General features: G+C 45.0%; 1 protein-coding gene across 2 annotated transcripts in view; it reads right to left on the minus strand.

The window, feature by feature from the left end:
- Window positions 1–2,119: 2,119 nt before the first annotated feature.
- ATP1B4 (ATPase Na+/K+ transporting family member beta 4) overlaps window positions 2,120–15,995 on the minus strand; it is a 15,809-nt gene continuing 1,933 nt past the window's right edge. The window contains exons 1-9 of one of the 2 annotated variants that reach the window (XM_015831894.1): window positions 15,947–15,988; window positions 15,773–15,837; window positions 13,003–13,165; window positions 7,670–7,798; window positions 7,041–7,148; window positions 6,389–6,585; window positions 5,301–5,357; window positions 3,808–3,900; window positions 2,120–3,479 (exon numbers count right to left, since the gene is read on the minus strand). In XM_015831894.1, the coding sequence (XP_015687380.1) occupies window positions 3,318–3,479; window positions 3,808–3,900; window positions 5,301–5,357; window positions 6,389–6,585; window positions 7,041–7,148; window positions 7,670–7,798; window positions 13,003–13,165; window positions 15,773–15,835 (972 nt within the window). In that variant the 5' untranslated portion in view covers window positions 15,836–15,837; window positions 15,947–15,988 and the 3' untranslated portion in view covers window positions 2,120–3,317. Of the gene's footprint in view, window positions 3,480–3,807; window positions 3,901–5,300; window positions 5,358–6,388; window positions 6,586–7,040; window positions 7,149–7,669; window positions 7,799–13,002; window positions 13,166–15,772; window positions 15,838–15,946; window positions 15,989–15,995 lie in introns of those variants that run through there. The other variant, XM_029287290.1, reaches the window with a different exon arrangement.

A 15,995-nucleotide genomic window follows, 5' to 3' on the forward strand; every position in this document is an offset into this window, starting at 1 on the left:
GACTTGGCCTTTTTTATCTACCTCTTGTAGATAAAAGGACCGGGGATCTACCTCTTGTAGATCCCAAGGACCGGGGATAGACAGAAGTGGTTTGATGGTGTTAAAAGTATTGTTGCAGGATTTAAGCTTGTCCAAGTAAAGCTGCCTGTTTCAATGGACTGAAAGTGATGAGGATAATTTTGTCCTAAACGCCAGAGGTCCAATACCAATTTTCACCTATTATTCTTGAAACTGAAACTCTGCATTCCAGGCTACTTAGGCTTCTTTACTGTGTCCCTAATAGCAATAGCACGTAGACTTATATACCGCTTCACAGTACTTTACAGCCTTCTCTAAGCGGTTGACAGAGTCAGCACGTTGCCCCCAACAATCTGGGTCCTCATTTTACCGACCTCAGAAGGATGGAAGGCTGAGTCAACTTTCAGCTGGTCAGGATCGAACTGCTGGCTGTCGGCAGAGTTAGTCTGCAATACCGCATTCTAACCACTGCGCCACCAGGGCTCTTCAAATGCACACGGTGAACAACAGTGGGGCAAACAACCTACAGTAGGCAGTCTAAAAACAGAGAGCCAAGAAAAAGCTGGCAAGATGGAGAGAAAGAATGGGCTTAAGATTTTACACGCGTATGTTGAAAGCTTGGTTGTGGCTTGAAAGGAGACCCAAAAGAAGCTGGAGATCTTGTTTTCCATTGGTGAAAGCGATCCTTTTGTGCGGCATCTTGGCGGCTGATGCTGAATCTCCCATTTCCCTCCACTTCTGTAAAAGAAACCCCAAGAAATTTGCCCTTCTGCAGATGCTCGCTCTCCTTGAGGTTGGCCAAGGGGCCTGCCTCCATTCATAAGAACAATTTGATCCTGTGTACCGTGGACCATAAGCTGCCGGAGCATCTGGTAGGTATTCATTTGGGAAACTCCGTCAACCAGGAAGACAACTTTTAGAGCCAAGTGGTTAAGAGCAGCCCACCAGCCCCTACCCACCATAAAGAATAGCTTTGCCTATTTGCGCTCCTGCTCATTTATCTTCCAATACTCACTTTGGTCACTAACTAACCTTCTGCCTCTTGTTTTGTTTTTTGTTTTTTTTCCCATCTTTATCTCTGCAGCTGAAGAATGTAAAAGCTCTGATATCCTCTTTGTCATCCCTGTTGTGGTGGGTGTGGTGACTGGCGTCTTGGTTATTGTTGGCTTTGTGATGTTCATGGTTTCCAAACACAAGCACCAAGTTGACTATCACCCTGTGTAAACCCCTCTTCCCCTTTTCCCTTCCCTTCCTCAGCCCATTTTCTTCCTTTATTTCCCCTCTCTACATTTATGTGATACTTGGATATTGTTGTTGTTTTTTGAAAATAAATAATAAAAAAGAAAACCACCCTATCCGTGTTGCTTGAGAGTATTTTGGACTTTATCTTTAGGCTGTGGGATGAGCTGCACAGGGCATGTCGCATACGAAAAACAGCTACGGGACCTGGGTTTGGCCAGTCTAAAGAAAAGAAGGAACAGGGGTGACATGATAGCAGTCTTCCAGTATCTGAGGGGCTGCCACAAGGCAGAAGGGGCCAGGTTGTTCACCAAAGCACCAGAGAGAAGGACGAGAAACAATAGATGGAAACTGATCAAAGAAAGAAGCAACCTGGAATTAAGAAGAAACTTCCTGACAGTGAGGACAGTGACTTCTAGTCCCACTTTAGCGTGAAAACTACTGGTTGACTTTTGCCAGGAGACTGTGAGTTCTAGATGGTGAATTCTAGTCCCACTTTAGACATGAAATGCCAACTGGATGTCTTTGGGACGGTCGCTTTCTTTCAGCCCAACTCAGAATGGTAGTTGTGGGGAAAATGGGAGGAAGGTGTATTGTGTTCATCACCTTCAGTTATTTATAAAAATAATAAAGGTGGGTATAAATAAATAAAATGGAGTAGGAGTCCACCTTCCCTCAAAAGAGCTTCCAGATGCCTGGAGTTCCATTCCAAGGTGGAATCCTAACCTTGGTTGATTGTTCACCCCAAGTCCTGAGACACCCCATGGTACGAAAATCCATCGACAGCATTGAAGACCTATCCCTCAACTGTCCACCATCAAGCCTTTGTAAGCCCACGTGCAGTACAGAAAAAAGGCTCTGCTATGCTGTAAGTCAGTCCTTTTATTTCAGGGTACAAGCATCGGAGACCCCACCTCTTCACCGCCTCCCCAGTCATTTCTCTCCCAATCTGAAATGCTGCAACAGGAACGTTGGAGGCCAACGAGAGAGAGAGAGAGAGCAGTCCGTACACTCCAGTGCTGGTTCTCCCTTTCTTCACGTGGATATCTACCACCCTGTTCCAAGAACATGAGATCAGGCCGAAGTACGCTACTAATGAAAAGTCCCAATTCTGATGGCACAACTGTGTGGTGGGCCTTCCGTGGAGATCCGTTCCCCGTGGGAATAAAAAGGCGCGGAGGGTGAACGCTTCCGGCAAACATCTTGAGAAGCTCAAGATGGAGGATCCCTCCCTAGACATCCCTCTGTCTATCTTTGCCAACCTGATTAGGCATCCCAGGCTGGTGAACGTGAAAACCACATTTTTCCTCCTTATTGAAGGAAACACCTGTCTTGACTGAGAAGGCCTATGCTGCGTAGGGAACATCACTGCCACTAAATTGAGTCAGAAAAGCAATAGGATAAAAATAGCCAAGGATTTTTGGAGGGGGGGGGCAAAGATTACGCTTAAGGCCAACTAACTGTTCCTTGGGTCTTCTACAGGGGTTAAATCAAGAGGTTTTTGAAGGTGGCTTTATGAATATCCATTTCAAAAATTGCAAAAACAGTCAGAAAAAGCCTGCCTGGCTGTCTTTCAATATCTATTCCATACTGGCCCCTTAAATACGAAAAACTGCTGGCTGACTTCCGTATTGACAGTGAAGATATGTCCCCAAAGGACAATAAAAATTTAAAAAAATAATAATAAAACCAATTATTTGTGGTATTATGGCTAAACTCTCAATTTGATGCTCTTTTGACGCACCGGAGAAAGATCTAAAATGCTGTTTTGTTTAAAATGTTTTTTTTTAAAAAAAAAAAATATTGTTGGGCTGATGGGTTTACTCCCAGGATGAATGTTTCAAGTGCTTTACTTTTAGTTCCATAGTCTATCTTGGGAGCTATCTTTTATTTTATTTTTATTTTATTTTTTTTCAAAGAAAACCAAAAACCCTAACCCTCAAAATAGGTCTGGCGTTTCCTGGTGCTAGGTCGATAGCCAATTGGATTTTCCCACGGTGAGGAAACATCTGATTGCCATAAAAAGGGTGATCCACAAACGGGCGGGGGAGGGTCTGGCCTTAGCTGTTGATGGTTAGTGTGAAAATGATCCGCCCTAGAAATCGATCGTTGTTAACGGTATTGATAATTCCTTTCCCGTTCAGTTGGCATTGAATGTCCACAGTCTGGTTTCTTGTAATTCCTGTAAAATGAATTGCTACCAAAGGCTGCGTGTAATTCACCTGAAAAAAAAAACAAACGATCGATCGAGACTTTATTTCAGACTTGGAATGACATAAAAACGACAGAAAGCAATAAAAAACAACCTAAGCGATTGCGTGTGCTGGGATGCTGCAACGGGTGTTAGTGTGAAAAAACGATCGTAATGCACTTTTTTTCACTGCTGTCATAACTTCGAACAGTCACTGAATGAACCTATGTAAGTCGATATCTCCAGCGGTTCAAAACATCTGGAGACTGCCAATATGGACTTACTCTCCAAAAAGCATCTCAATACCACAGGGATCATTGGCGCAACGTTAATCCGAGAGTTAACACGTTTCTACTTACGTGTGTGAGTTTGCCATAATAAGGGAAATACATGAGGTCAAAGGCTGCGCTTGGGAAGAAGTCTAGTGACTGGAGGTGACTTTGTTCGCCTTTCTGCAATTCAGAACACAGAGAAGGACGTCAAGATACGCAACGGATCGACAACAGGCTGTCCGTTAATGGAAATCAGCTAGCCTTTGAAATGTTAATTCAGCAAATGGCAACTACAATTAATCTTATGTTGCTTGTTTGGTAGGTTTGCATGTTTACCATAGACCTATTGAGATTTGCCTTTTTTAAGTGCTCCATAATTATTTCAGTCAGTTTGGGGGGGGGGGATTATTTATTTATTTATTATGTATAATTTGAAAGCCATGTCTTTTCTAACTTCGATTTTGCTTTTTGTTTTGGGTTTTTTTTCACCCGATTTCACTTGAAGAAAATTATCTGATCCTAACTCTAATGTCTCTGGACACAGCATTTTGCATTGTGGGGGGGGGGGGTGCTTTCATTTTATCAGTAAGTTGGTTGATACCTATTGTAATAAAAGAGAAGCCAACCCAAAAGTTTAAAAAGAAAAAAGAAAGAAATCAGCTAGCCATTGTACCCAGATATAAAAATGGAACTTCCCTTCTCCACAATCTCCTGACTGTTTTGGATGACAAGTAGTCCTTAACTTAGCAACCACAATTGTGCCCATTTTTGTGGCTGAGACATTTGTCAAGCGAGTTTTAGCCCCATTTTACGAACGTGGTGGCCAGCGTTGTTGTTCAGCGAATCACTGCAGTTGTTAAATTAGAAACACGCTTGTTAAATGAACCCAGCTTCCCCCATTGACTTTGCTTGTCAGAAGGTCGCAAAAGAGGGTCGGGTGACACCCCCCCGGGACGCCGCGACTGTCGTAAATAGGAGTTGGCTGCTAAGCCTGTGAATTTTGATCACGTGACCGTGCAAGGGTTGCGAGTGTGGGGAAAAAAAAACCACCCGTAAGTCACTTTTTTCAGCGCCATTGTAACTTCCAGCAGTCACTAAATGAACCGTCGTAAAATAAGAAACACCTGTAATTGTTTTAAGGAACATGGGGAAAGCGATGAGCGATTTTCCCTGCCCCAAATCCTGGAGAAATTATTGCCAATCAGAGGAGATGGGAGATCCTTCGTCTTGACATAGACAGTGGGGGAAACAAAAAAGACAAAAGGGGTAAAATTGGCTGCAACTCAATGACCGCATTGCTTAGCGACTGAAATTCGAGTCTCAGTTGCAGTCATAAGTCAAGGACAATCTGTGGAGCTCCAGGGATGTTTTAGCAAAACCAGGGCTGTTCCTCCCTTCACGTACAAGCTGGTCAAATCTGATTTAAATGGTCACCATGTCTTGCTGCTCACCCTGTTGTGCCAAAATTGTGTCTCTCCTCATTAACAATGAAAAACAAGGTTTGGCTCAAGAGTTTTGCTGCCAAGAATATCTGGTGCAAGTTTGCAGGACTTAGAACAAATAAAATCAAGATAATTTACCTGGACTTTACAACTCACAGTAATTGGAGTGCCATGGCCAGGCTCATACCCGATAATCTGCAAAAACAAGAGCTTTTTAGTTCCCTTTAAAAACACTTTGTTCTTCTAAGCTCTTATTTTGCTGCAGGTAAAAATTAAAAACAAGAGATCAAAAGCTACCACCGCTTTGAACTTCGTACTGCTTTCTTTTCCAGGGCCACAGAACAGTTCACACAGCCTTCCTCAATCTCTCCTTACTCGAGTTTTGTTTTCTTAATCAAATTTATAGAGCTCCCCATCTGAGCAGGTGCCCAATATCTAGAGGAAGCAAGTTTAAGACTGCCACCTAAGCTGAGATAGTACAATATTTAAGTCAGTGTTTTTCAAACTTTGCAACTTTAAAATGGGTGGACTTCAATTCTCAGAATTGACTCCCAGAGTCAACCTCTTCTCCAAAGCACCTGAAGGCAGGAAAAGAAGCAATGGGTGGAAACTAATCAAGGAGAGAAGCAACCTAGAACTAAGGAGGAATTATTAATCAATGGAACGGCTTGCCTTCAGAAGTTGTGTGTCCTCCATCACTGGAGGCTTTTAAGAAGAGATTGGATAGCCATTTGTCCGGAATGGTATAGTAGGGTCTCCTGCTTGAGTAGAAGACCTCCAAGGTCCCTTCCAACTCTGCTATTTTGTAAGACCACTGTTCCTTTTCCCTTACTTCATGCCCATTTACATGGGTTACTTGACCCAGTGTCCCCAGGAGACCCAAAGATGCTTTTTCACGAGGCAATTGGACTTTCTTGTTTTTCTTTGAAGACGTTGTGCTTTTCATCCAAGAAGCTTCTTCTGCTCTGACTGGATGGTGGGGAATGGAAGGATTTATACTCCTTGCAGACAGCTGGTGCAGACAATATAAATCCTTCCATTCCTCACCATCCAGTCAGAGCTGAAGAAGCTTCTTGGATGAGAAGCGAAACATCTTCAAAGGAAAACAAGAAAGTCCAGTTGCCTTGTGAAAAAAAAGCATCTTTGGGACAACCATGATGTCTGGATGACTGAGAATCTCCACAGATGTGTCCCCAGCAGATGCAAGCAAGTATAAAATGACCTACACGATTCATCTTTAGCAATACACAAGGCTGCCCCTGGGAATATCCAAAGGTCTGATCCTGAAGTCCAGAGCACTTCATCAACTGGGACCTCTTGAACTGACAAGCTTTCCTCGCTGCGCTTTCGTCGCCGTCTTGTACAAAATATGCGCCCGGGGTGCAGACGATGTTTTTGGTTTCTTGAACCTTGTCATCATACTCTAAAGACAACAGAGAAGGTTGATGCGCCATGACGTAGACCTTATCGCAACGCTTTTCAACGTTGGTATTTTCAGTACAAAAATAAAGTCCCTTCTCTTTTCAGAGTGAAGCCCATTGGTATGGAAGATGCCCACCACCCCAGAGGTCCCCAACCTTCTGGGCATTAAGGACCGGTTCCGTGGGGAGAGGTTTTTCTGCGGACCCGAGGGGGCGTGGTTTCATATGCTGCCTGCATCATGCGGATGGGGCTTCGCTTGTTTGCGCGGACCGGTTGCTGGCATGCCACGGCCCGGTGCCGGTCCACGGACCTGGGGTTGAGGACCCCTGCATTACCCCATTGTGGATTTAGTTCTAGGACTTCCATATTTCTATAGTAGGAGTGGACTGTTCCATTGTAGCATATAGAGAACCCGTCTGGTTAATAGTTATACAGAGGAAGAAAAAAAAAAGGCACCTTTTAACAACAGCTCCATGTTGTCCACATAAGGCTGCCATGAACTAGGTTGGGAGATTTTGAAGGCGATGTTGTATGCCTGCTTTATGTACGGTCTAATCGTAACTCCTGCAAAAATAAATTTTAAAAGGAATAGGACTGACTTTTTTGATCTACTTCCTCATAGCATCCTTTCCTATGATGTTGACCCAAAATATGGCAGAGGCAAGGACAATGAAACAAACCCAATTTGCAAATGATCAATGGCCCCGACTATGGAACCGTTGATCAGTGATTTCAAACCCACAACGTAGTTGCCCCTAATTTTAGCCAGCATAGCAATAGGACTTAGACTTCTATACCACTTCACAGTGCTTCACAACCCTCTCTAAGCAGTTTACAGAGTCAGCATATTGCCCCCCCCCCCCAACAATCTGGGTTCTCATTTTGCCGACCTCGGAAGGATGGAAAGCTGAGTCAACCTTGAACTGTTGAGAATCGAACTGCTGGCAGATGGCAGAATTAGCCTGCAATACTGCATTCTAACCACTGCACCACCACATATCTCCTCTGCTCTGAGATAAGTCCCTGCACACACTCAGTGTCTTCCCCTCAAAGGACGCCTTACAAAACCTCCCTGGAGCACTTACCTGGCGGGGCCACTCTGTCTCTGTACCTTGGTGTGTAAGGGCTCAGCGTGATCAAGACTACATACATACAGAATATGAACATGCCAGCCAGGAACATGTAAAGGACAAGGTAAAAAAGGAGTATCAGACCTGAAAGAAAGAGAAGAGCTATTAAGGGATGGCCTGGGGATGGATGCTCCATCACTTGGAAATTTTCAAGAAGAGACTGGACATCCATTTGTCTGGAATGACATCTGTTTCTTTGTTTGTTTGTTTTATATTTGATTACTGTAGCCATTCAACTCTGGAAACTACTCTGGACGGCTCATATAGAGTCTCCAGCTTGAGCAGGGGTTGGTCTAGAAGACCTCCAAGGTCCCTTCCAACTCTATTGTTCTATGTTCTGGACGGGCAGAAAATTGCATCCTTTCTCCCTGCCTCCTGCACCAACAAAGCACTAGAAGGCAGGAGAAGAGGCAACGGATGGAAACTAATCAAGGAGCGAAGCAACCTAGAACTAAGGAGAAACTTCCTGACGGTGAGAACGCTCAACCAGTGGAACCCCTTGCCACCAGACGTTGTGAATGCTCCATCATCACTGGAGGATTTTAAGAAGAGTTTGCACAGCCATTTGTCTGAAACAGTATAGGGCCTCCTTGCTTGAGCAGGGGGTTGGACTAGAAGACCTCCAGGGTCCCTTCCAACTTTGTTTTTCTGTTATTCCGTTGCAAGGCTTTGTCTCAGGAAAATAAAGCCCAGGCCCTTTTTTTTAAAAAAAAAAATTAAAATAAAATAAAAAGCATGAAAGTAACTCCTCCCTCCACCCCATGGAAGCTTCTTGGTGTGTTTTGATTTCCCAGCGGGGACCCAAATGCATTTCCAGGACACGCTTTGAGCGCAGCTGTGACTTTTGGCCTCTGCGTTCCTGAGGTGTTTATGTTACAGGGAATTTTGAGTTCTGGGAACAAGCGGGCGGGCCATGGGGACAGGACCTCGGGGGGGGAGCTGCTGAGGAGGGAAACAAACTGTAATTTGGACCTGTGAGTTGCTTTGGCAAGGGGTCAAGGAAGGCCAGGGGGGAGCCTTTCTTTGAACACGGCAAGGCGGAACGGCCCCCGCAGGAGAAGGCTGGGGATGCTGCCTACGAGGCATTGACTTGCTCCCCCCCCTCCCCGGGGCCATTTAATAGGGACACAGGTAGTCCTCAACTTACGCAACTGAGTCCCAAATTTCTATGGCTAAGCGAGACAGCTGTCCAGGGAGTTTTGCTCCCTTTTACGACCTTACTTGTCACCGTTCTTAAGTGAATCCCTGCAGCGGTCAGCTTAATACGGGCAATCCTTAACGTACCACCACTGAGTCTCAAATTTCCGTGGCTACGTGAGACACTTCTCCAGTGAGTTTTGCTCCATTTGACAACCCCTCCTGCCACAGCTGTTACGTGAATCGCTGCAGTGGTTAACGCAGGCAATCCTCAACTTACGTCCGCAATTGAGTGTCAAATTTCATATTTGTTCGGTGGGTTTTGCCCCGTTTTATGACATAGCCGCATCCCCCACAATCGGGCGATCCGAAATCTGAACTTTTGGCAACCAGTATGTAATTTACAAGGGCACTGAAAAAAAGGGACTTTCAACTAGTCCTCGCGCTTATGACCATAGCCACATCCCCACAATGAGGTGATCCAAATTCGGAACTTTTGTCACCCAGTGTGTATTAACAATAGTTGGAGGACCCCGGGGGGGGGTGTCACCTGATTGCCATTTTGCAAACTTCCAGCCAGCAAATTCAAAGGGGCAAGCTGGATTGACTTAACGACCACGTGATTCACTCAATGGCTGCAGTGATTCGCTTAACAACCGTGGCAAAAAGGTGGTAAAATAGGACCTGACTCAACAACCACGTTGCTCAGCAACATAAATCCTGGCTTCCATTCGATCTCATAAGGTTAATATGGAGCACAAGAGGGCTTGAAGATAAAACAGGTATAGATAGATAGATAGATAGATAGATAGATAGATAGATAGATAGATAGATAGATAGATAGATAGATAGATAGATAGATAGATAGATAGATAGGAGGGAGAGAGAGAGAGAGAGAGAGAGAGAGAGAGAGAGAGAGAGAGAGAGAGAGAGAGAGAGAGNCAGACGTTGTGAATGCTCCATCATCACTGGAGGATTTTAAGAAGAGTTTGCACAGCCATTTGTCTGAAACAGTATAGGGCCTCCTTGCTTGAGCAGGGGGTTGGACTAGAAGACCTCCAGGGTCCCTTCCAACTTTGTTTTTCTGTTATTCCGTTGCAAGGCTTTGTCTCAGGAAAATAAAGCCCAGGCCCTTTTTTTTTAAAAAAAAAATTAAAATAAAATAAAAAGCATGAAAGTAACTCCTCCCTCCACCCCATGGAAGCTTCTTGGTGTGTTTTGATTTCCCAGCGGGGACCCAAATGCATTTCCAGGACACGCTTTGAGCGCAGCTGTGACTTTTGGCCTCTGCGTTCCTGAGGTGTTTATGTTACAGGGAATTTTGAGTTCTGGGAACAAGCGGGCGGGCCGTGGGGACAGGACCTGGGGGGGGGGGGAGCTGCTGAGGAGGGAAACAAACTGTAATTTGGACCTGTGAGCTGCTTTGGCAAGGGGTCAAGGAAGGCCAGGGGGGAGCCTTTCTTTGAACACGGCAAGGCGGAACGGCCCCCGCAGGAGAAGGCTGGGGATGCTGCCTACGAGGCATTGACTTGCTCCCCCCCCTCCCCGGGGCCATTTAATAGGGACACAGGTAGTCCTCAACTTACGCAACTGAGTCCCAAATTTCTATGGCTAAGCGAGACAGCTGTCCAGGGAGTTTTGCTCCGTTTTACGACCTTACTTGTCACTGTTCTTAAGCGAATCCCTGCAGCGTTCAGCTTAATACGGGCAATCCTTAACTTACCACCACTGAGTCTCAAATTTCCGTGGCTACGTGAGACACTTCTCCAGTGAGTTTTGCTCCATTTGACAACCCCTCCTGCCACAGCTGTTACGTGAATCGCTGCAGTGGTTAACGCAGGCAATCCTCAACTTACGTCCGCAATTGAGTGTCAAATTTCATATTTGTTTGGTGGGTTTTGCCCCGTTTTATGACATAGCCGCATCCCCCACAATCGGGCGATCCGAAATCTGAACTTTTGGCAACCAGTATGTAATTTACAAGGGCACTGAAAAAAAGGGACTTTCAACTAGTCCTCGCGCTTATGACCATAGCCACATCCCCACAATGAGGTGATCCAAATTCGGAACTTTTGTCAACCAGTGTGTATTAACAATAGTTGGAGGACCCCGGGGGGGGGTGTCACCTGATTGCCATTTTGCAAACTTCCAGCCAGCAAATTCAAAGGGGCAAGCTGGATTGACTTAACGACCACGTGATTCACTCAATGGCTGCAGTGATTCGCTCAACAACCGTGGCAAAAAGCTGGTAAAATAGGACCTGACTCAACAACCACGTTGCTCAGCAACATAAATCCTGGCTTCCATTCGATCTCATAAGGTTAATATGGAGCACAAGAGGGCTTGAAGATAAAACAGGGATAGATAGATAGATAGATAGATAGATAGATAGATAGAGAGAGAGAGAGAGAGAGAGAGAGAGAGAGAGAGAGAGAGAGAGAGAGAGAGAGAGAGAGAGAGAGAGAGAGAAGAAAAATCTTCATCAGGGTCTAATCCAAGCCGGGAATAAACAAAATGGAGACTGCTTTAGAAAGAAGGTTGTAGTTTATTGAAGAGGAGAGCCAGACAGAAAGATGGCTCTGGAAGAACTGACCACATGTAGCTGAGAGTGGTGGGTTTTTATACCTTCTGGGGCTTTGAGGTTGTTTCCTGTTCCTGTTTGGGTGGGGGTATGTAGATTTTAGGGGTCTTTGTCTTCCTAATCTCATCAGCTTCTAGCTTCCTGGCTGCAACCTTTCTGAAAGGATGATCACATCTGCATTTCTAAAAGCTGACCTCTGTCTAGTTTCTGCCTGGGGTAGAGGGGCTGGGGCTGGTTCCTGTCTTTTTAAAGATCTTCTCCATTATTCCTTTGGGGAAATATATTCTGCCTTTCTAATATTCCCCAAAATATTTCTAATTATTAATTTGGGCTCGAAAGGTCAAGAACGTAACCTTTTTTTAAAAAAAAAAAAACATAAAAGAGGAAATTTAAGATACTTAAGGTGAATTGCCATTAAGCCACCGTCCATAGCTGAGATAACTCAGCTAAGCAAATTTTGGCGAGGGTGCCTTGAAGCTTAGTTCTGACTCCTGGCTACTACTTGGATACGTCCATGCAATTTTCTAGGCAGCCTGTTAAGAAGGATTTTAGCCCTTGCCTGCTTCTTAGGGCTGAGAGAGAGGGACTGGCCCAAAGTCACCTAGCTGGCTTCATGCCTAAGGAAAGATTTAGAACCTACAGTTCCTTAGTTTCTAGCCTGATGCACTTAACTGTGCTTTTATTATATACTTTTAAAACTATATTTGGCTGCATTTTTACAGCACACTAATGACAGAACAGAATAATAGAGTAACAGAGTTGAGAGGGACCTCGGAGGTCTTCTAGTCCAACCTCCTGCTCAAGTGGGAAACCTTATACCAATTCGGACAAATGACTGTCCAGACTCTTCTTAAAAGCTTCCAGTGATAAGAGCACACACAACTTTTGAAGGCAAGCCTTTCCATTGATTAATTGTTCTCACTGTCAGGAAGTTTCTCCTTAGTTCCAGGTTGGTTCTCTCCCTGGTTAGTTTCCATCCGTTGCTTCTTGTCCTGCCTTCAGGTGTTTTTGGAGAATAGCTTGACTCCCTCTTCTTTGGGGCAGCCCCTCAAACATTGGAACACTGCTATTATGTCACCCCTGGTCCTTCTTTTCATTAATCTAGGCATACACAATTCCTGCCACTGTTCTTTATATGTTTTAGCCTCCAGTCCCTTAAACATCTCTGTTGCTTAAGCCGCAAATGAATGCTAGCAATTTGGCTCTCAGTCTTAAACCAAAGTTGCCATCCACAAATGATGCCTTTAAAATTGTGTTTCATCTCAGTGTGGTGAACTCGCTCATTTGATTAAGACAGATGAAGCAGACCAAAACATTTGCCATCGTAGAAGTGCTGGTCTATGCTGGTTTAGCAAGAACAAATTAATAATATCTGCGCAATTGAAATAAGTGCAATTTTTTCTCCATATTTATTCCTTCCTTCCTTGATGGATTCCCTGTGTTAAACTGTAAAATGTTAGGTTTCTCATCCACTCTATTAAAAAAAAAATATGCACACTGACGCAGTATTGATGCAACATTCATCCTTATCTTAATGGGAAATAAGTGACTAATGGTAAATTTCACTTACTCCAGCTCCTAGCCGTCCGGCCCAAGCATTCCCGGGTCTCTGGATTCCAAATGAAAGTTTTCAATTTCTTGATCCTTTCTCCCCACGTTTCTTTGCCCATCTTTCCTTCTTTGTTTGGTTCCTCTTCTGCATCCAGCTGATGTCTCTCTTCATCCTTATTTCCCTGGAATGATGACAAAGCAAACCCAACACACACACACACACCATGAGCACAATGTTCTGGCCTACTTTGCTTGTTGTTTTCGTTTCTTTCCCCCCCCCCCACCCGCCCGCCCGGTCCATCATTCCTTCCCCGTAAAATATTCCATTCGTCAAAAATAAGCACCGGTGGTTTTTCTCTCTCCTGGAGTGGGTGGAAAGTTTCCATTGTGTCATCAGTGCTCCTTGTCAAATCTTTTCGAAGTGGGAAGAAGTTTTTAAAGAGAGAGAGAGAGAGAGAGTCCGAAGGCCTGGGCAATTCAAGAGATCACAGAATACCCAGAGAATGAAGGCAGACAGGCCTACATAAGTGTTTGGGGTGAGATAATTGGATCCTTCAACCAAAGCACTTGATGGAGCAGCTTTTTTCATTCTTTATTTTTTTGTTATTTCCAGCCCTCTCTGAATGGGGAGGGGGAGGAAGAGGAGGAGAAAGACTGTGGGGTCCTTGGTGCTCTCTGAGGACTCCTCTTCCTCTTCTTTCCCTTCCCCGCAAACCCCACTCCCTTCTAGCACTGATGATGTTAACTAGTTGGGTAATGAAATGTCTGCAAGAAAACAAACAAGCTCAGAGAGCACCAAGGACCCAACCCTCCTCCTCCTCCTCCTCCTCCTCTTCCTCCTCCTCCTCTCCGCAAACCTCACTCCCTTCTAGCACTGATGATGTTAACTAGTTGGGTAATGAAACGTCTGCAAGAAAACAAACAAGCTCAGAGAGCACCAAGGACCACACACTAGTCCTCCTCCTCCTCCTCCTCCTCTTCCTCTCTGCAAACCTCACTCCCTTCTAGCACTGATGATTTTACCTAGCTGGGTAACGAAATGTCTGCAAAAAAACCAACAAGCTCAGAGAGCACCAAGGACCCAACCATTCTCTTCCTCCTCCTCGTCCTCCTCCTCCTCGTCGTCGTCCTCCTCCTCCTCCTCCTCCTCTCTGCAAACATCATTCCCTTCTAGCACTGATGATGTTAGCTACTTGGGTAACGAAACGTCTGCAAGAAAACCCCCAAGCTCGGAGAGCACTAAGGACTCCGAAGGCCAAGTAGTATTTAAAGAAGGGCATACCCTGAAGACAAAGCCACGAGCCCCTTTGCCGTTGATCAGGGCAGAGTGAAGCTGCCCTTTCAAAGGGTTAACCACAATGACACCCCCTCCTCAAGGAGCCACTTCATCGCCCTTCCTCCTCCTCCTCCATCCCGGAGATGGATGCTGATGGCCACAGGCATCGTCTCTCCTCATCTCCCTGTCCTTTTTACCAAAGGAGCATCATTTTGAGCAGAGCTCACCAGGGCTAAGCACACATGCAGGGATGATGGTGGAGATGATTAGAGGAATATAGGTAGTCCTCGACTTACGACAGTTTGTTTAGCGACCATTTGAAGTTACAACGGGACTGAAAAAAAGTGATGTATAACCGTTTTCCCCTTTCGACCCTTGCAGCCTCCCCAGGGTCACGTGATCAACATGCAGATATTTGGCCACTGGCTCATATTTACGACGGTCGTGTGATCCCCTTTTGTGACTTTCTGACAAGCAAAGTCAATCGGGGAAGCCAGGTTGACTTAACGACCGCGTTGCTAATTTAACAACTGCAAGGGATTCACTAACCACTGTGGCAAGAACGGTCGTAAGATGAGGCAAAATTAGCTTAACAGCTGTCTCGCTTAGCAAGGGACATTTTGAGCTCCCGTTGCGGTCGTACGTCAACCTGTACGCCGGTTTTCTCCTCCTTGCAAAATGCTTACACAATCCACAAGCTACGATGAAGGGAATCACAGAATAGAAGCCCCTTCATCGCACATCGCTAGGCTGGTCAGATCTACGTTCTGCGAGATATATATATATATTCAGGAAAGTAGACTGCGAGGTACGCGGAGATTAAGATGGCTGCCAAAATCAATTTAATTTTACCCATCCTGTCAGCCCACCAAGAGTGGAGATTGCAATTTGAGACACTGGTTCCTGCCATTAAATTTCCTTCAAATCTGACCAGGGAAGGAAGGGTTAACCCCTCTGGTTTGCAAACCATGGTTTATGTCTTAAACATGTTGTGCACGCCCCAGCAATTATGTTTGATCTAATCATACGGTTAAACAAACTGCAATTTAATGTGATGCCTGAATCTAGAGAATGAGAGAGTCTTTTGGGGTTCATTAAAGCAAGCTGGGGTGCCAAGAATACTTGGGTGGCACAGACTCTTCCGAGGAAGAACACTTGAGTGAAACCATGTTCAAATCGTCTTCTTAGTTCGTGAAGGCCCAGTTACTTATATGCCTCAATGAAACCGGCCATATTTTGGATCCTGGTTTCATTATTCTCCCATTGAAAACAACAACGATCAACTCCAGCTTTACTGTTCTTCAACAAACCACCACTCCATCTGCCTAATTACCCCCAACCCATCCTATTTTCCTTTCTTCTTTTAAATCTCCCAAACCAGGGGCATCTGCTAAGCACAGCTAAAGCTGGTAAGTGCAGTTTTTTGCACAGGTCTCAAACTATGAAGTATAGCGATGTGGGGGACACATCAGAAGAGAATCAACTTTCTTTTAACCCAGTAAGGTTAACTTACCGGGGTTTGGAGTTGATTCGTGCGGGGATCTTTGGAAGCTCCAGAGGTGCCTTTCGCAGCCATGGCTTTGTCACAACGAAACAAAAAACCCCCAAAATATAGAAGGGGGGATAGAATTAGTATAAGAAGCCAGCTCCAGAGTTAAAGAACTAAACCACTTCCCACTAGGTCTACCGGCTCCAGAACGTTCAGCCAAGCTTCCTCTTGAACATCATCCAGCCTC

This window comes from Protobothrops mucrosquamatus, unplaced genomic scaffold, assembly GCF_001527695.2.
Source record: "Protobothrops mucrosquamatus isolate PMUCROS unplaced genomic scaffold, P.Mucros_1.0 scaffold_286, whole genome shotgun sequence".
NCBI classification, from domain to species: Eukaryota; Metazoa; Chordata; class Lepidosauria; order Squamata; family Viperidae; genus Protobothrops; species Protobothrops mucrosquamatus.